The 21,656-nt window shown below is 41.8% G+C and overlaps 1 protein-coding gene across 6 annotated transcripts in view; it reads left to right on the forward strand.

Moving 5' to 3' along the window:
• The window catches only part of Mtus2 (microtubule associated scaffold protein 2), a 394,770-nt gene that overhangs the window by 333,382 nt on the left and 39,732 nt on the right, over positions 1-21,656 (forward strand). For all 6 annotated transcript variants that reach the window (XM_026388390.2, XM_026388389.2, XM_077795145.1 and 3 more), the window contains one exon: positions 9,616-9,682. In XM_026388390.2, the coding sequence (XP_026244175.2) occupies positions 9,616-9,682 (67 nt within the window). The remainder of the gene's footprint in view (positions 1-9,615; positions 9,683-21,656) is intronic.

The raw sequence follows: 21,656 nt of genomic DNA on the forward strand, positions 1-21,656 counted from the left end.
AATGAAAAAATTTTTTTTGTTGTTCAATGAACAAATGGTTTGCGAAAGCTCTTTGTGTTTATGTACTTCCAACTTATAAAACCCATCCAATTAGCAATATTTATTTCTGGTTGATTCTGTCCCTTGTTAGTATGGGAACTAGTAAAGTATTCTAAAAAGGCACTGTCAGTTATTGGTTTTGTTGTACTTCTAGCTTTTCCAGAGAAACCACAAGTTGGCTAGGCAACAACAGTGCATACAGAGCACTTGATTAAACAGTAGGAAAAGTCTGAGGAAGAGTAGGTGAAAGTTCTGTGATTCTGTTCATACTTGTTTCTGGTCCAAGGAAAAGCAAGTACAGCACCGTGGACTAACTTTCTTGGAAAAACTGGAACATGAATTACACTTTAAGCTTGCGGTGGAATTTTATTGAACTCGAGAGGAGAAGGAATATAATTCCAAGCAAGGAGTGCATGAGGAAAAGTGTTTTCACCCAATTGGATGACATACAAGAGGGCAAACACAGTAGAAAATACAGCACAGAGGGAGCCTGAGGGGATTTTCAGAAAATTTCAGATTTTGGTCTTTTAACTTGAAAATAATTAAAAAGTAGGGACTTATCTTGGGGTTTTGAGCAGAACTGAAATCTGCAGAAATATTCCTCTGTATTATGTTGAGTTAAAAGGCATGACCCAGGAATTCTGGCCTTTGGAACATCAGGATGGATCCCAAAGGGTCCCTTCACCATGGACTCAGTGTGGTCCAGGATGAAGCATGATGTTGTATGTACCAAAACTTCTTAACTTCCCAGAAGTGATGGATTTTAGGAAGGCTGAATTATTAAGAGAACTAGATGTACCAACTAGAATGCCAACCTGTTTTTTTTTTTTTTTTTTAACAATCAGAAGTATAATCCAACAAGCAAATGAATGGCAACAAGCCTGTTATTTCTTTTTGGAATCAAGAGTCTAGCTTTGAGAAGCTCTGATATAAATAGAATCTGAGCCACAAATCATGTTATTGAAGAATCCAGTGGCTTCTGGGCTCAAGGGCCCATGACCATCCCCCACGCCCCCTTGCCTGACATGCACTTGAGAGGGCTGCGTGATTACTCTTGGCCCTGGTGACTGTCTCTTCTAAGCTCCTTTGCTGGCCAACTCTCCTTGTAATGGACTTGTCCTTTCTCATACTGTCTTAACAGATTGAGCATGTTGCCAGGTCTTGCTGGGTTAGGATCTATCCTGAGGCCTGTAGAAGCTACTTGCATATCTCTAAACTAATCTGTCAAAAAAAACTTTTTATTTTTTAATTTTTTCTAATTATACATAGCAGTAAAATGCATTTTTGACACATTGTATACAAATGGAGCACAGCTTCTCCTTCCTCTGACTGAACAGGGTGCAGAGTCACACAGGTAGTTGATTATAATCTTGGTTACAACTAGAGCTAATCTTATCTACCTTTTCTTTAAATTCTTGGTAGAGGTGGGAGTGGAGACAGCAACCTCTCTGTCCCCCCCAGGTATGTGAGGTGCTCTGACATAATGCATTTGGGAAGGTGATTAGAGACAGGTAGGTCCAGAAAAGGTCAAGAACTTCTTCAGTGCAACATAAATAGATTAAAAATCATGATTTGGGCTAATTTTCCTTTCTTCCGCACTTACTCAGGGACGTAGAATTTCCCAATTTCTCAGTATTACTTCCTTGGATTAGCATTCTTTCCCCTTGGCCCTATTAATCTCTGTCCTTTCCAATTGCTCATTAGTAATCCAGATATGGATTTCTCTTATATCTCAGATATGATATTGCCTCATTACCTACAGGCTCTTAGGTAAACTAGATGTTTCTGTTTAACCAGGGACTGTCCCCAGTGTGCATGAGGTCGAAGGTTAGAATTTCTGAGTTTAGTCATTTTTAGTTCTTTTAATACAAGATTTGGCTTTGTTTGTTTTGCACACAATTAGACATTTAAATGTATTGAAGAGCATTAAATTTGAATGATATTTTGCCTTTGATGGATTTATATTAAATTACATTTCAAAAGCAAATCATTATACAAAATTACAGTGGTCTTAGAGTTAATTATATGTGAAAGAAATAATACTTATTGATGAACTGAGACACAGTATCAGTGCTGCCTTCAAGCCATAATAACTAAAATGAAAAATAAAAGGTCAGTCTACCTCCCAAGGGTTTTTCCCACAGAGCCATATTATGAATCTGGCCAGTCTTCATAATATTCATATTGAAAATGAATGCAGTAGTCACAAAGGTGCCCTGAAAACAGCTCTGAAGACGTATATGTTCTGCTGATGTCACCTTGTGGCTGGCTCATTTAGAAATATGAAAGCAAATATTTCCTTAGTAAGACAAAGTTGCACTGTGTTGAAATAAACCCTAACCGGAATTCAAGGGTGAAAAGCAGTATTGTTTCAGAGAAGAAAGAAAACTTCTTAACCTCTATGCCATTTAGTATGTGTGTGTGTCGTGTGTGAATTTTTTAAATTCACAATAGAAAGGATGCATGTATTTCCTCAGATGCCAGAATTCCATAAACTTTGCATTTATCCCTCATTGTGGTTCTTTTGTTTGGCTTTGAAAAATATGACAGAGGTTACATGGTTGGATTTTCCTGATCTGCACTGATTTCAGAGCTAAAAATAGGAAAGAATAATTAAGACAGTCTTTTTGGCTTACATTTGTAAATTTTCTTTCCTTTTCTTTAATATGTGTGTGTGCATAGACACAAACACACACACACATACATATATACACACGCTTGTATTTTGTGCTTGCCTATTATATATATATATATATATATACACACACACACACACACACACGTGTGTATATATGTAAGTATGTATGTATATCTATCTCTATACACACACACACACATATATATGTATAAACAATCTTGTGAGGGAGAAAATGAGTTGATAAAAATGCTCAGCACTACAGTGAATTTTGGGAAACTGTCCTCAGTACTCCTTGAAACTAACCAAGAATTCCTACAGGAAGTATCACAAACAGAGAGAAAAAGAAGAAGAAAGGCCCTGGGTCAGTCATAGTGGCCTATGCCTGTGATTTCCAGCTACTCAGGAGGCTGAAACAGGAGGATCAAAAGTTCAAGACCAGCCTGGGCAACTTAGGGGGACATTGTCTCAAAATAACATAAAAGGGGCTGGGGATGTAGCTCTGTGGCAGAGTACTTGCCTAGCATGCGCCAGGCCCTAGATTCAATACCCACTATTGCAAAATAAATAAATAGAATCTAGTGGTATGACAGAAGTTACCAGAAAGACCCAGGTGCTATTTTGTGTCACTGGTTCTCCTGGTCTTTTTCTGGGGTGCCACTTTAAATCCCTCTGTTTATTCATCCTGTGGTCTCAGTTTAAATCATTAAGACAGCCTTGCCCCAGTGAATTAAATCATGTTGTTTTGGCATTGCTTATGCACTGACTAACTCTGAGAGACAACCTCTTCAAAAGCAGAAATACCCTGCCTGGTGCATTATAGTCACTCAGGAAGAATATGTTGTTTTGTATGAGTTTCCTATCTCTGGATTAATTAGGGGTGAGTGCACCTCAGAATCACCCAGTACTCATTTTTAAAACAGGCGTTTTAAAAATGAGTATTGGTTTCTTATTCGAGGAGGGGTTAGGTGGCCAGCACCCGAGTGTGGAATCTCACGGGTGATGCTAACAATGAGAGGCATTTTCATTCCCTGTCCCCACCGTGTTCACAGGGTGGCATCAACCATCTGAGCAGAGAACTCTCATTGACCAAGCATGTTGAAATAACAGAGTGTGGCAGCTTTGCTTGGGGCTTGGCCACACATCCAGTTGCTTGAAGTTAATGAAATGATGAGTAGGTTGTATGCTTTATCAGGCTTCCCTAACTAGGAAAAACGAAAGGCGGCATTCTCCCAGGAGTTTGGGAAAGACCTTGGCATTTGGGATCCAGGTCTAAAAAGAAGGGTAGGCTCCACCAGAGCAGACCTGCAGTGGTGTGTTTGGGTGTAGGAGTAAAGGGGGTGGTTGGATGTTTCATGGGACTAACTCATCTCGGATTCCATCTTTGAATGGCCTCCATAGACCATGCGGAAAAGAAAGGAGAACTAGGAGTGCAAAGAGAGAGAGACGTGACTAAATAAAAGAGGTGGCTAAGAAGATGCAGCTGCTGGTTTGGGTTATAGAAGAGTGTTCCAATGCGTGTCCAGTTCCAGTTAAGCCTGCCGTGGAGTAAACAGTCACTTTAGAGGAATGGCCTTCTTTGGCTTTGTGATTCCTGGACTATATCACCAGGATAGTTTGGATGGTTAAGTACCGTGTTCTATTTTTAGCCCTCTTGAGTGAACACAGGATCTCATGTGCTTGGCACCAGTTAGGAATTTTCCACTCATCCCCTAGTAGGGAAGCGCTGATCTAACCCTGGGCTGTCAGAGTCCTTGCTCATAGTCCAGTCATCCCACCCTGTCATCGCCCTGGACCTGCCTGAGGTTTGGGAACAACCTTAATGAAACAACATTTCATTAACTTCAGGCAACTGGATGTGACTTTTTAGAGGGATTCCTGAATATTCCTCAGAACCTAAGGGCTTCGTAAGAGAAGACCACTGCTGGATTCCATTGAGCCAGGATGCATGGGGTGACACTTGCAGCACAGAGTAGTGATGGAAGGTTCCTTGAAGTTCACCTCTTGTCTGAGGACCGCTGTTCGTGCAGTCACGGCTGTTGACTCATTTCATTGCAGGGTCACACTACGTCATTCTGGTTTGGCTTGCAGGAAGCAAAGAGCAGCTTGCTTGATGCAGAGAATTTATAAATTAGGAGGGTTGATATCATTTCAAAAACAAGCACTTAAGAAAGAAGAGTTGTTGCCAGGCTGCGCCGGCTGGCTGGCTTTCGGGAGCTTGGGCTGAGCTGTGCCAGTATCTTCAGCAAGAATGTGTTCAGAGGCCATCAGAAAGGTCTTTCCAGAGCTGTCAGGGATAAGAGCTGTCAGCCTTCACGGAGGCTGTACTGAAGAGGGTCCACACACTGGAAATGTACCAAGATGCAACCCACAAATCTATAGCAAGGACAAACCCAGGGAGTGCAGGCTGTCTGGTGGGGAGTGAGGCAGCCAGAGAATTTTCCATGGGGCCAGATCAGTCAGGAGCTGGCTCTGCCTCTCCCTGAGTCAGACATGAAAAGCTGAGTGGTTCAAGTGCCAAGATCCAGTCTGAGGGCAAATGCAATTTGAATCCATGAAAGTGAAGAACAGTGAGGGTGCAGGATTGGAACTCCCACCTTTGCTGTTTCCTAGCAGGTTGTGCAGAGAGAGGCTGGTTACTTCCCTGAAGAGCCCCAGCTCCCTCACCCATAAAGGGAAATAAACCAGAGGAAACCTGGACAGTATAATTGGCCCTTGTATCTGTGGATTCTGCATCCACAGATCCAACCAATCACAGATCAAACATATTCAGGGGGAAAAATCGCATCTGATTGAACATGTGCAGACCTTTTTTTTTTTTTTCTTGTCACTATCCCCTAAATAATACAGCATAAGAGCCATTTATAACTCTTATTAGGCAAGATTTATAATTAGGGATTATAAATCATCTAGAGATGATTTAAAGTCTGCAGGAGGGTATCCATGGGTTATATGCAAATACTACACATCTTATATCAGGGACTTGAGCATCTACGAATGTTGGTATCCTAGTTGGGGCTGGGGATCCTGGAACCAAGTTCCGCTGACACCAAGAGACAACTATACTTTGAGTAGTATGAGGGAAAAGGCTCACCCAGCACTGGGCCTGGCCTATGATCAGTGCTAGGTAGAGGTTAGCATGGATAATAATCTTTATTAATTAGTGAATAATCTTTAGCCAGAACTTACAGACCCATCTTTTATTCGGTACTGTGCTGGGGATGGAACCCAGGACTCTTTCGTGCTAGGCAAGTACTCCACCACTGAATGACATCCCCGACCCTCGTATGTTCCTTAAATTTTAGTCAGGAGTCTGTAGCTTATGTTCAGCAGCCCACCCTTCCTTGCTGAGGCATCTGATGACTCTACTTGAAAACTGGTTGGTTTTCTAGTGTGAACCTGAAAAAAAGATGGCCATGCGAGACTGGACGGGGTCAGCCTTGTTCAGTCTTTATTTTATTTTTAAATATTTGGTGCTGCTGGGGATCCACTGCTTGTGAGGCAGGCACTCTACCACTGAGCCACACCACCACTGAGCCACACCCAGCCCTTATTCAGGCTCACCCATCCCTCTGATGGCAGCCTGCTTGCTCAGGTGGGGAAGGTTCAGGGTCTCCAGTCTCACTTCTATTTCCTTCCCACTTCTCCTTTCACATCTCTTCCCATCCGTCTTCTTTCCCCCCATGCTCCTTTTTTTTTAAATTCTCTCACCCCGTCCCTGTCAATCTTACTTGTTTCTCCTAAAGGCCTGGCCACCAAGCGTCGGCATTAGCTTTCCACTGAAGTGAGTCAGTCTTCATCCTCCACCTCCTCCATCACCAGTAGGTACCTGCTGAGTCCAGTCCCCTCAAGGGACCTTCCAGCCACTCCTTCCCCAAATGCCTGACTATTCTGTGCCCCCCACCACCACCTCTTAAAGGCTCCACAGCATCTCCCACTAGCACCCACCCTGGGGACCAAGCCTTTAACACATGGGCTTTGGGGAGACATTGAACTTGCAAAGTATAGCAAACATTCACAAGGCCTTGATGGTATTTGCACTCAGTATTTGGTCTGCATTTTAGCCAGAATAGTCTATTGTGATGTGGAAAACCCCTGGGGCAGGACTCTGCTAAGATCTGATAGGCCTACAGGAGCTCAGGGAAATGTGTTGGCTTTGGAATAGAAATGGAAGTTAGTTTGTTGTTTTTGTTAAGTTCTGGCGGTTCCATGCTACACCTGGCTGAGGCTATTTCTCAACTGATAAATACAGGGTTTCAGTTCTCTGGCTGTGTTTGGGAATTAGAGGACATGAGTATTCAAAATTGTCTTTGATAAGGAGAAGCAAGTTAGTTTTTTTTTAAGATTATCTTATGGTAAATAATGCAATGACCACTGACCAAAATACTAACAAGTTGGTTGTCAGCTAGCAATATTGTTAGAACAGTGTATAATCCCTGGGATCAGTTTGATTAGGACGTTTTTCCCTCTTCTGGGTTCTGTATTCTTTGAGCTGCATCAAAACTTAGTGTAGGGGCTGGAGATGTGGCTCGGGGAGGAAGTGCTTGCCTAGCATGTGTGAGACCCCTGGGCTTGATCTCCAGTTCAGGAAAAAAAACAAAAAACAAAACACCTTTGAGTAGAGTTTGGGCAGAGCCAGGGAGGTGCTCCAGACCCAGAGGACAAGAATGATGTGTAAATTAGAAACACAGTTGATAATTAATATAGAAAAGTACCTATTATAGGATATTATCTACTTGCAAATAAAATAAAAAGAAACCCTGCAACTATAACAACACCTCACACTGGAATGAGCTTGCTAAGTGCTGGACACTCTTGCAAGTTTATCACATATGTCACTTTATTTAACCCTCATGGCAACCCTGTGCAGTGGGTATGGCATGGAGGTAGCATCATTTAACCATTAGGAAGATGGACACTCTCAGCCCTGAATTCAGGGAAAGCAAGGCTGCTGGAGACTGGATGAGATGGGGGAACCCATCGTAGTTCACTTGGGCTGCTATCACAAAATATCTTGAATTGGGTGGCTTATAAACAAGAGAAGTTTACTTCTTACAGTTCTGGAGGCTGGGAAGTCCAAGATCGAGGTGCCAACAGATCTGGTGCCTGGTGAGGGCCCTCTTATAGTGGCTTCTTGCTGTATCCTCACTTGCTGAAGGGGCAAGGCTGTTCTCTGGGACTTTTGTTTTGTTTTTAGAAAGGAATTAATCCCATTCATGAGGGCTCCACCCTCTGACCTAATCACCTTCCAAACGCCCCAACCCCTAATAACATCACCTTGGGTGTTAAGATTTTGACACATGAACTTGGGGGACACAAACATTTAGACCACAGCAGAGTCCATTGTCCCTCAAAGGATGGATCTGTTGCTACTTTCTTAAAAAGAAATTTTAGCTAATAATTGTTGATATTTGTGACAATAATAATTCTCGATTTTTTATGAAAAAAGTTCTATTTTTGGTATTAAGAATATTATGACTTTGCTTAGCATCGGCCTTTTGGATAACCCAAGATTCTCCTAGGAACTCAAAGTACCAACCCTTGTTACCCAAGTCCAAATGCAGCACATGCAGATTCTGAGAATCACCTTTAGTTTAATTCATTGAGCACAGGTTCATCAGAGGTGCTGAAACCAAAAGCAAAGTAAGGAAAGAACATTATATTAGTTATAACAAAATACCTGAGATGATTAACTTAAAAAGGGAAAAGTTTTATTTTGGATCAAAGTTTTGGAGGTTCCAGCCCAAGATCAGTTGAGCCCATTGCTTTGGGCTTCTCCTGGGTGGTAGACAGCGAAGGCAGCATGTGACAGAGCAAACTTCTCACCTCATGGCCACCTCATGAAGCAAAAAAGAGATAAGAGATCCCACAATCCCCTTAAATGCCCCCAATGACCTAAGGACCTCCCAGCAAGCCCCACCTCTTAAAGGCTCCACAGCATCTCCCGATGGCACCATCCTGGGGACCAAGCCTTTAACACAGGGGCCTTTGGAGGACATTGAACATGCAAAGCATAAAAAATATTCCCAAGGTCCTAATGAGATCTAAACTAGGTGTTTGGTCTACATTTTAGCCAAAATTCTCTCTCTGGACATCGACTTACTTTGGGATTACATTCTGTTGAGTGACAGATTTTCTTAGAAGGGCTGGTATCTCTGACTTATTGCCAGCAGTCCTAATATTAGTGGTGTTATTTAGTAATAAAATCATAATAAACTCTTTATGGTGACTTAGTCAGTCACCCAGCTCACACATTCAGCCCATCTTCAACTACTTCTCTATTATGAGTCATGGAAAATATTTGATTTGAAAACAACGTGGCGGTCAGTGAGTTGCAAATGGCATACTTTGCACTATGTGTGATTTCTTCCTGTCCCTTCTATTAATGTCAATAGTGGAACAAAAAAAAAAAAAATGGAAACCTGAAGTACTGTTCTGAGAATGTTTCAAGTCAAGGCTTCTGTTCTGATCGCCATTATTCATTAGGTAGCTACCCAAGTATGGACAAAAGGGTAAGTTTAAGGGGACAGTGGCAAAGCAAGATTCTGTCCCTCAGAGAACGAAAACATGGACTTTTTCAAGGTCAAAAATCTCAACTAGTTACAGAAGTTAGTGGTGTATAAAAATATATGACAGTTTATTGATGTGTAGGAGACAGATGTGCAAGAAATTGTGGCAGGATGATTTACAAGAGTGTAACAGAAAAGCACAACCATGGGTGTTATTAATATTATATTGCAGGCTTTGCCATTTGAATGAATACAAATGAATGAGTCAGAGTTGGCTTTGTAAGTTTTTATATGCTTATATAATTAGAAAAATTATCTCCTTAAGGGCTGGACTTCTAAATATTTGCTTAATATGATTCATTAATTAAACATGTGAAAGTACTTATTTAGCATAAAACTAGGGGACTCTCGGTATCCGTTTTGTTTTTTCAGAATGAAAGTGCCCTTGTGAAAGAAAAAGAGCTGTCAATCGAACTTGCAAACATCAGGGATGAAGTTGGTAAGTAGGGCATTGGAAATGAGGACCCTAAAGAATGTCTTTTCCTGATTCTTGTGAATGTGTAACAAAAGCAATTATGTCTCCTGTAAAAAGCCTGAGCAAACCTGCCTGAACGAATGAAGTGTCTTACCCAGCACAGCGGTAGGCTGCTGAAGCCTCGCGGGGAGCCATAATTTTTACGTGTCTGTTGTTATAAAGACAGCCTCATAACAGTTAGCAGTGGAACTAATCACGCCTTGACTCTGCTACTCACAGATGGCGGCACATACATCAGTCTGTGTTGTTGGCTGCGACAAGCACCCCTCTATCTAAGCACCTCTGATAATATGTGGGGCTGCCTGCTAAATGCAGATGTTGCATGGCTGCCTGCCACTGTATACAACCTGCCATGAAATACCCTGTGAACTAGAACAAGATCAAAAACAGATCTGTCTGGGTCAAAACTATGAGGATGCATGTTGAAAGGACTAATATTTGGCCATTGGAGTGGTTTAGTTCAGTCAGAACCATGAGAGGCTTTCCCAATAAGAGGATGATCCCCAACCACTGAGGATGTGAGGAGAGATGGGCTTTCCCTCTGGACAAAGTGTTACTGTTGTTGACCGGTGACAAGTCCTTGCTTCCCCAATGTTGAAGAATAACACCAGAGAAGCACACAAGGTCAGAGTAGAAATTAGAAGTTTATTAAAGGACAGCAGAAAAGACTTCTCCCGGAGGAAGAAGGGGACCCAAGAGGGGGAATCCGCTGAAGTGCGGTTGTCTCTCCATTTTATAGTTTTTGGTGATGGAATGTAGGTGGGAAGGCCCGAGGGGTGGGACACAGGTGGGCCAAAGAAGTCATCTGGGCACTTCCCGGTCAGCATCTTTAAATTTGCTGTTCATTAACATTTCTTTGGGATGGGCTATCTTCAAATCTGCTGGGGGCTGTTCCCTGGACTTCATTAACATTCCGAGAGTTGCTCAACTTTTCCGGGAATTCATTCTCATGGCCTCCATTTTAGATTTCACTCGATATTAGACCCAATTTACCTAACTACACTGACTACCTAATTTTAAATCTGGCTTCAAAAGGACTAGTTGGAGTATTTGCATGTTCTCACTTCTTGATCCTATTTTCTTTCTTGACCACCCATGACTCCATATCTCCAGGAATCAATCAGCAAAAGTGAAATACACATGGCCCCTCCCTATTGGCCTGCTCTTCTTCTCCATCTGGTGTGGTCCTGGGAACAGCTCACCTGAGCAGGTGTGGCCCCTCCACCAATGAAGGGACTTGGACCATCCCAGCCATCCTCAGCAGGGGGCCAGCCACACAGATAGGCAGAACGCCACCTTTCCCTGAGACCACAGGCCTGCAGCTGTGCTGTGGACAGGGCAGTGAATTTCAAACTTAGCTTTTCTCCACTGATTTCTTTCCTCCCCCTCTTCTTTAAAATTTATTTTTTTCTTTCTGGTGGGTTTTGTGGCTTCTTTTGTCATTGGAATAGATCAGCAATGGTCACTACTCCCCTCTAAGAAGAGCAGGCCCCTGTGGGAAGGCAAAAATAACAGTGCTCCATGCCAGTCTCACCCAGTGTGACCTACAGCTGCAGGGCACCCACTCCTGGCCACCACTGAGAAGGAGCCAGGGAATTAAAAATCCAGATATAGGCTTTTATGGTGATCCCAGCCAGGAAAGGCAATGGCGGCACGTGGGAGGGAAGCTGGGGTGCAGGAGAGCAGGGCTGACACTGTTGGGTGGAAGAGCAGCCACCAGGGAGGGAGAGGTGACACCTGCTCCCCTCTGGAAAGTTTCATCCTTGCTTATTACTGCAGCTGTTGTTTTTGTAGTGACTGAGTCTCATTTCCTGAAGTCTCCACCATTCCCTTCCCATCTATTTTCCTTTGGGTATCAACCAGGGTCTTCTCAGCTGCAGCTCCCAAGGCCTCAGTGCCAAGGCTCCCAAGCTTGCAGCCTCTGTCTCCACTGGAGTTCCTTTCCACGGTGGCCCCCCATGAACCAGACCCCACTTAGGTTCTCAAGGGCTCGAGTGGAGAGTGACCCCCCCACACACACTTTTTTTCATAAAGGGAAGCCCCTGGCACACTTGCTGGTGGTGAGCCTGCCAAATGCTGGGGACTGTTTTCATTCCCCTCCAAGGAGGCCTCCCATCCCATCCACCAATGGAGCCATTGGTTCCCTGCACAGTTGGACTGTTTACTCTGTCAATGTGCACATCGTACATACCTGTGCACACACAGGGGACCTTCTCATTGATGACTCCCCATGGTCTCTTCAAAAGAACATTCCTCCCTCTTCTCCCATTGATAGAGACCATTGTATCCAAAAGGAGTATCTCCTTCCTGGATTCTAACTGCAGAGACCCACCCCTCCAATCTCCCGACCTCAGGCTCTATGTGCAAGGTGCTGTGACTTGAGACATCTCCCTCCAAGTAAAGCCGCAAAAGAATGAGTTTGACCTAAACTGACCCTTAGGGCAATTCCCAGGTAATTTAAGCATGAAGACAGCTGTGAGCCCTTGATCTTGCCCCTTCTGGAATCATGGCCCTTCCCCTCAAGATGGCCCCTCGTGGCACTATATGAGGCATAGGGTAGAAGGTTCCATTTGCAGTGACCAATGTCTCCATAATTTTTTTTCAGATTCCCAAGGCCAAATACATACTCACAACTCCATTTACTAAGTAGATAGATCTAGGTGACTTAGGTGTCTATGTCTTAACAATGTAATTGCCATTTTGAAAAACAAGCATAAATTGAAAGAAAATAACTATATTTCCATTTCATGTGAGAAACCATGCTTACTAGTGGTAGGTGTGGGCTGTGGGGCCCAGCACAGCTTCTCAAACTGTAGAAGCAGGTTGGACCATGCTACCTTCGGTTCCTGTTTCACAGCTTTTCCGTGTGTACTTTTTATCACAGCAACATCCAAAACCTCAGCTCTACTAAGATTAGGTATCACCAAAAGGAATGAAGTGAGCTGTGTTGCACTAATGTCAGACTGTGAACTGGAGCTCCTGAGGGCCAACAGAGACCCAGCACTGATGTGCTACCCTGGGAGTTTTAAGATGCCCCACAATGTCTCTGTGAGTTTGTCAGCACACAGTTTTGGAAGCACAAAACCTCTGTTCTCAGAGGTCAAGAGATTTGAGGATGAAAATGGGTAGGTCAGCCAGGAATGGTAATCCCAGGGACTTGGATGGCTGAGGCAGGAGGATCACAAGTTCAAAGCCAGCCTCCACAACTTAGTGAGGCCCTAAGCAACTTAGTACAACCTATCATAAAATTAACACACACACACACACACACACACACACACACACACACGGCTGGGGGTATGGCTCAGTGGTTAAGTGCTCCAGGGTTCAATTCCAGTACCCCCCCCCCAATAAAAAGGCGGTGTGGGGGGGTGGTCTTTAGAGACTCAGGAACTGAAAGTTGTTGATGATTGTTCATGCAGAAAAGTATACAGTCTTGTCCCATGTGAATTACACCTCCTGCTACCTTCTTTTCCTCTTTGAGCAAGACATGATGGTATTAACTTAGGGAGTGATAAGTCAATGAAAACATTGACTTAATAGATTTTCTCTGAAGTTTTCCATTGGGAGGTATCATGTCCATAGACCTGAAATACTATAAGCCAGCCTCTGAGTACGTTTCTCCATGAAATGGACGAGTTTGTAGGTGGTTCCAAGGGCTGGAGGTTCCCAGCATGGGCTTCATAGGGTGAGTTGTTTGGCCTCCCTGTACCTCAAGTTCCCTTTCATAAAATGGAAAGTCAATTACAGAAGAAAATGCTGATACAGCACTCAGCAAAGGTGACTCTTATAACTATAGCACCTTGAATCTAAAAATAGAGTACAAAATTCTCTTCTATCTTGGGAAAAGATACAACATATCCCTCCCCAGAGAGATGTCTACCCTACCACAGGCAAACTTTGGATCTGGGGAGGTACAACTGATGCAGCTGGGTTTAGTGTGCCAAGTCCAAGGCTACAGCTCTCTGCACTTCTGAAAACTTCTAAATGCAACAAGCATTTCTCAAGAATTACATCTTTTCTTTTTTGAAGTCATTTGTTTTCTGCATTAGTGCTAAGAATAGAACCAAAATTTATCTGCCAAATTAAAAAAGCCCGTGGAGGCAGGGCAGAAAGCCCTGGCAGCACACCTTGTCTGTTCAGCCCAGCATTTGTCCCAAGGATACTTCATGAGCAAGGTCCGGATCCACTGTCTATATTGCATATGTCGGGGGGCGGGGGATAGGGAATGTGGGGATCCACTGTCAATTGTAAAGCCCATAAATTCTGGAGTCTCCACCTGCCCTGTGTTTCCTGGAATAAGAAGAGAATAAAGCTGATAAACCTCACTGCTAAAGGATCCAGAGGGAGACATGGTCAGCCGCAAGCCCTCACCAGCAGCCCTACCCTTAGTCCTACCTCTTATCAGCTTGTCTGATAGAAGTCACTAGAGATAGAAAGAGTCTGAGGGAATGTAATTTCCAAAACTGTGAATTCAGACAGAAGAAAGGAAGAAGCTGCCAAAAGTCAGAATCACTCAGGCATATTTATCACAGATTCCAGAACAGGGCTGGCTTGTCCTGCAAATCTAAAGCTTTCTGCTTAAACTTTCTCACATCCCATTGTGAAGTACAGTGAAGTCTGAGAACCAGTGAACACACTGATCTGGGTCAGAAACAAGGTCAGGGGGCAGCAGTAGGTAACTTGGACAGGCCTGAGAGGGTGGGCTCCCATGGTTGAGGGCTCGCTCTGGGCTGCAAGGAGGACAGTGAAAGAAACTCACATGCAGGGGGAAGAGTCCAGAGTCTCAGAGAACTGGTTGTTGATGTGGAAAATTCTGCCCCTCCCCGACATTTGGAGTCCGAAACATCATTATGAGAATGGTCTTGAAGTTACCTTGCCGTTCCATTTAATGCTGACTCTCAACTACTCAGTTGGCACAGACCCCGAAAGCTAAGGACTCAATTCCACAACACGGTCCCTACTTCAGACTCCTGGCGTAAGTCCCAGGAGCCACCTGTAGTTCTTACCAACTGGCCATAAAGACACAGAGCTTCCTCCAGCCCCCTCCTTGGTTTCCATGATTCGCCAGAATGAAGCACGGGCAAGGTATGTGAGGTGGGGGTGTGTGGGGCTCGCATGCCCTCTCTGGGGGTGCCACCTTCCAGCACCTTGATGTGACCATTAACCCAGAAGCTCTTGAATGTTACCATTTGAGAGTTTTTATAACTGTATCTCAGCCTCCTCCCTCTTTGTGGAAGTCAGTGGGTTGGGTTGAAATTTCTAACCTCTCTAATCACTAGTTGTTTCTGGTGTTCCGTCCTGAGGCTATCTAGGAGACTCATCTTTTTTTTTTTTTTTTTGACATTTTATCTTTTATTTTAATATTTTATTAATAATTTTCTTTTTTTTTCTTTTTTTATTGTTGGTCGTTCCATTAACACAAGACTTATCTGTCTTCAAAGGAATGCACAATAACATAAGATATGCCATCACTCAGGCAATTCCCAGGATTCTAGGAGATTGTGTTGGGAAAGAGCTATGTTATCCCCACCCTCCAGACAAGGTACTGTAGTTGTGAAGAATGGCTCATTGAAGGAGCCTCTGGGCACCTTACAAGTAGCAGGCACAGAAGTCGTAGCCTTTTAGAGCTGATGAGGATTGTAGTGACCTGTTCCTTCCCATTTTAGAGACTGGTAAACAGACTTGTTCAAAGATCTTGGATAGAGCTGGGACATCTGTAAAGAGCACCCAGAAGAAAAACTTAGTCCTCCTCATCTCGGCCTACTCATTCATGACACAAATATTTACTGAGCCCTTACTTTACCCCAGGTACTGCTAGGTGGCATTCCTATGTATAGAGGACTAGTTTTCTAGAGGGGGCTGAAATGCATCCCCCATGCAGGACTCAATAAGCCTTGTGCCCCAGCATGGGGCCACAGCCACTCAGAAAGGACTTTTTTTTTTTTCTAATTTGCACAAAATGTGACTCTGCAGGTTAGCTTGACCCGGTGCTGTGTGCTGGGGATTCTATGGAGAACAAGACTGAGCTGAAATCTTTCCAGGATTTATAAATAGAAGACCCCAAGGAGGAGATGCTAAGATGGGCCCTGTATACTAACAAAGACACAGAGGCCTGTAGGCAAGGACAGAGAGCAATCACTGAGCACCTACTGACTCCTGCTGCTCCGGTGAATGTGCCCTGCACGGTGGATGCCAATACAGTTTTCAGGCACAGCCCATTCTGCACACCTAAGCAAAGAAAATCACTATTTATCATTTTCCCACCCTGTTTTCACGCATCAAAGTTTTCACACTTGTTATTTCAGAGTCATAAAACATTCTATAGTGCTGACAAACTAGAATAAGCTTCTCTCCTTTGAGCATTTGGATTTTTACCAATTTTTTTCCCCCTCTGTCATGCAATAACAACTGTAGTGTTTGCGAATTCCTTTTTTCCTCTTGGGTTATTTTCTAGGGAGTATGTTCTCAAAAGCATGGATCAATAATTTTGAGAGGATTTCATATTTATTCTAAGTTCATGTGCGTGTTAAAAGTCCTTGATATTTCTTCTGTAAACCCAGATAAAATATCATGGTGGATTTAATCTCAATGCGGCTAGGATTGCCTTGTAAAAAAGGAAATTAAATCTCTCGCTGACTCATTCACTCATCCACACACAACTGAGAAGACACACATGATATCTAATTGTGTATCAGGGCGTGGTTTGGAATGAAGTCATTTGTGCTTCAAGAGTCAAGTCCCTGTGGAGTGGCTGAATTTGCCAATATCTGTGTTATGTTTTATTTCCTCGGGGATGGAGTTTCTTGGCATAAAAAATTAAATCAAGCCAAGGTAGAATTTTAAGGGCCTATTGTGCATACAAAAGTACAGTTCATGAACTGAAAAACCTTAAGCTAAAAAATGGTACCAAGTCTCCATGTTGCCACAGTCTTGCAGATTATAGAACACATGGGAGGGAGTATTTTGACCTTTTTCGTGATGAACTGTCATAGAATCTTTTTAAAGGGAAATAGAGCTGTTTAAACTGGTTCCTCTGTAGCTAATTGGTCTAATTTCATTCAGTCAGGCTGATAAGGACGTTAACATTTGACTCTTAAATCACATTTACAATTTTTCCAGAAAATGTAGTTTCGAAAATATAACCCTTGATGAATTAATAAGAGATGTGCTTCCTAGAGGCAGATCATTTCCTTTGGAGAGCTCCTGCCTCACGTTCTGTTTGCTGCCATCAGGTGGATGTTTAAGGTCTTCTGTCTGCAAAGCTGAGAGAGAGAATGACATCAGCTCTTTGTTACTGCCTTGCTAGAAAAACTCGGCATTAAAAATCAAAGTGGAGCCTGGCTGGGACCCATCTTTACTCCCAGTTACTGAGGCAAGAGAATCACTTGTTCAAGACCAGCCAGGGCAACAAATCCAAGGAAACGAGCTATTAATTAGATCAACTCTACCAAAGAGAAAGTCGTGCAACACAGCACTTAGTACAAGTGGAGCCTTCTGGCTGGCACTCCTAGCTGACCCCTGATGGTCTCCCAATCTGACCAAAAGTCTTGTTGAACGTACAAGCAAGTGGGGCATGGTGGTGCAAGCCCGTAATCCCAGCAGCTCAGGAGGCTGAGGCAGGAAGATCACAAGTTCAAGGTCAGTCCCAGTAATTTAGCAAGAACTTTGATCAAAATAAAATATAAAAAGGGGATATAGTTCAAGCTCAGTGGTAAGTGTCCCTGGGTTCCATTTCTGATGCAAAAAAATGAAAAATGTAATTATATGACACAGTGTGATATTAATTGGTCCTTGACTGTGTCCATTAGGATTGGGTTCCTCTACAAATACCCGAGTCTCCAAACAGTGGTAGTTTAAGCAGGGTAGCTGCTCATTTCTCAGTTATATAAAGCAGGAGGTTACCACCAAATGAGCAGAGATTGGGTTCAGAGTGTGGATCAGCTCTCCTTGGGGGGAAAGTTTTAGTAGCTGCACTGCACCTTACATCTCACAAGCCAGAACTGAGTCACAAGGCAAACAGCCAAGATGGGGAAATGTGCTTTTTGGGGTTTTTTTTGATGACCCTGTCCAGATATTATTTTATTATTGTGGAAGAAAGGGAGAAAGTGCACCAGCAGCCTGTGTCATCCCTTCCCAATTGCCTTGACAGTAAGATAATAGTCCTATTCCAAAAGGTGGGAGCAAGCAAAGAATCTGGAAGAGAGTTTGGAAGAATAATGTGGGCTCATTACACGTAGATTCCCTGAAATTTCAGGTGACACTTTTTCCTCCCTCTCCAAACTTTAAAACAACTGAGTTAAATTGCAGACAACAAGAAGTCAACAAAACAGAAAAGTAGCCTACCCTAGGGTTATAAAAATATTATGCATTTTATAATTTATAAAGATATTTATAAAAATATCAAATATCTTGCACCACCATGCCCCACTTGCTTGTACATTTCAATCCAAAACTATCTTCTAAGCACATTTTAAAGACAGTTTCAGATTGTATAAAAAGAAAAATTAAGTTATTATGTGCTGCCTAAAGAAATCTATTCAAATAGAAAGACATAGATATTGTACTGTAAAAAGGTAGGGAAAAGATATATGATAATACCAGTGTAAAATTGTAGAGTCTGTATTCAAATCACAACAAGGAAGCTTTAGACCCAGAAATATCACCAAAGGTAAAAATGAACATTACATATGCATTTTCTAAACTTGTTATTTACCAATTTGTCAAAAAGACAAAATAGACACACACACACACACAAACACACATACACACACATATATGTGTTTAATAATAGAACTTCAAAACACATTAAACAAAAACTGGTAATAGACAAGTCTTCAATTATGACTGCAGAATTCAGTGTTCCTCTTTCAGTAGAGATAGAAGTAGGATACTGAAGATCTGAACTACTACCAACTTAATGTAATTGACATTTATAGAACATCTCATCCAACTCCAGCAGAATATACAATCTTTCCAAATGCACATAGAACATTCTGCTAAATAGTCCATATTCTGGTCCATAAAACAAACCTCAACAAACATAAGGATTTAAATCATACAAAATGTTTTTGACTTTAACATAATTAATTTATAAATCAGTATCATGAAAGTATATGGGAAGGATGCAAGAATTTGGAAATTAAGTAACATACTTTTATTTTAGTTAATTTTATTTTCAGGGCTGGTGATTAAATCTAGGTCTTTGTGCATGCTAGGCAACCACTCTACCATTGAACCAGACTCCCAGCCCTAAAAACTTCTAAACAACACATGGATCAAAGAGGGAGCTACAGGGTAAATTAGAAAATATGTGGAAATTGAATGAAAATATAAACACAGCATACCAAATTTTGTGGGATGTAGAATCTTCTCATTCAATTTGTTCAATAAAATTTAAGAGGGCACCCCAAACATACTAAATATCATCATAGGTAATCAAATGGTGCAGTGGGCAGGGTTATTTGAAAAAAGATTTTGCTCTGGAAGGCCTAATCCACTGTCAAAAATCTGAATGTGAAATATACTTGCAATATACTGATTTCATTGCAACCTGGACCATCTAGCATAGCTAGATCTGGGAATCCTGCTCCCCTTATAGAAAATGGTATCCATTCTGAGTTGGGAAGAATTCAAACCAATGATGTCAGCTGCCATGATTAAATTTTATTCTAGTAAATGTAATTTTCCTAAGTCATTTTAGTTTTTCTCCCACACAGGTGCTCACCCATGCACAGTAATATCAAAACTGCCAACTCCCTTCAGTGTACCAGAGACTGGGTTTGGTTGCCATGGAAAATACATTATCAGCTACGATTCCATGAAACTACTACACTTTCTTTGAGACAATGATTTATTCCAGTTGGCAGTAACACATTTTTTTGATATTTATAAAATCCTGTTACATCTATATGCATAGCAAATTCTAGTTATTGTATGTGGGAGATGTTTTGTTAGCTTCTAACATATTTAGTTTTTTATGAATAGAGATAATTTTGCTTTCTGATATATGTTAATGTTGAATGTTAGTGTTTTTGAGTCTGCAGGTTTAGGGCTAGGATATAGCTCAGTGGTACAATGTATACTTAGTATGAGAGACCTGGTTTTGTTCACCAGTTTAATTAACTAATTAAACAAAAAAAGATAGTCTTCAGGCTTGATTCTTAACAAACTTGAACTGATTGACTAGCGTAGCTCAGATGCCAAGGGCTGCCCCTAAGCCAGCTGCCATGGATGAGCAGTCTCTTAAGATATGGAGCCAGCTCCTTGTGAACTTGGTATTCCATAAATCTAATACATAAATAGTGGAGTATAATCGACAAAGCCCTTTCATATACATTATTTCATTCGATTCTGACAATAACTGTAAGAAGTAGGTAAGGTAGATAATACCACCACCATTTTAACAGGAAATAAATCCTGGCTACAGAGAGTTGAAGCAAACCCCAAATCATGTAACTATGAAGAATAACACAGCAGGATCCTTATCTCTCTCCACCATGACCATACCAGACTGCCTTCATGTTATAAGAGCTAAATGGTGTCTGGAGGAAGATAATAAATAGCAAGGAAGAGATATGATGTACTATAGATTTAACTTAGAAGTTGCTAGAGAACATTTTGCAAAATGCATGTTATAAATTGCTGTCACATACAAATTATGCAAACATAATCGACTCCCACTTGTGAGTTTCTCATGCACATGGATCCCCTTCACTATGCCAGGAGGAAGGGAGGAATGTGACAAAGGCTCTGCCCTCCAACAATGCCTGTGTATTGGTGAGACACACAGAAGCAGGCAGAATCAGTCCTCGGTATCTATGGGTTCCACATCCACACATTCAATCAACTAAGGATCAAAAATATTTGGGAAAAAAATATTTATACCGATCATGTATATACAAACAAAAAAAATGCATCTGTACTGACAAGATTTTTTCTTGTCATTATCCCCTAAACAATACAGAATAACAATTATTTTCATTGCATTTATATCATATTGGGTATTATAATTAACCTGGAGATTATTTGAAATTGATGGGAGGATGTGCATAAGTTCTATGCAAATACTATGCCATTTTATATAAGGGACTTGAGCTGCAGAGTTCGGTATCCTTGGGCGATTCTGGAACCAACCCCCATTAATACAGAGAAATAAATATAATCAAAATACAGTGTTGTAAGGTGATAGGGGTCCAGGAGTTCAGAGGAAGATTTGTAACCCAATCAGGGGTTCAGTAATAGCTCTAAGGGTGAAATAAGCTAGGTCTAAAGGAAGTGTCCACGTCAAATGATTCTTCCATTCATTTGATCCCTTACAAAGATAGCACTAATAATGTCAATGACTTAACTTCCCTACTGGGAAATAGGAAAAATTGTGAAGATCGTTTTATGTTTTTCCTTATGACTGTTGTAGGGCAACTTTTTAAATCACTTGCATAAAAGGTAAAGTCCGTGTTCGAGATATAGAATGAGTTATTTTTCTCTTGGCAGATTTTTTAACACTTGATTTTTCTTGTCATGTATAATAGAGTTATGAATTTTTCTCATTCACTCAAAGAGCTGCAGGGCCATATTCAGATATCCAAGAGTACCATCCATCCATTTGCTAAATCTGGCAGTTTATATGAACAAAATAATATATAAATTGTAGTGTATGCCTATAGAGTATTCAGGTGACTCTTTTTGATAATAATTGCCATTTTTCAGCCAAGTATTCAGTCTTTGGGAAGTTCATTCTGCTTAAGATGATAACTAGGCAAATTCTGCATTGCAAGTAACCATGCAAGATTTACTAGTTTTCTGCAAAAATGAATCTGAAAATCTGATTGAGATCCAAAGGCTCCCAGGGCTGAAGGTGCCATTTTATATAAGGGATTTGAGCTATCCTTGGGGGATTCTGGAACCAACCCCCATTAATACAGAGGAATAACTATAG

This window comes from Urocitellus parryii, chromosome 2 (assembly GCF_045843805.1).
Source record: "Urocitellus parryii isolate mUroPar1 chromosome 2, mUroPar1.hap1, whole genome shotgun sequence".
NCBI lineage: Eukaryota > Metazoa > Chordata > Mammalia > Rodentia > Sciuridae > Urocitellus > Urocitellus parryii.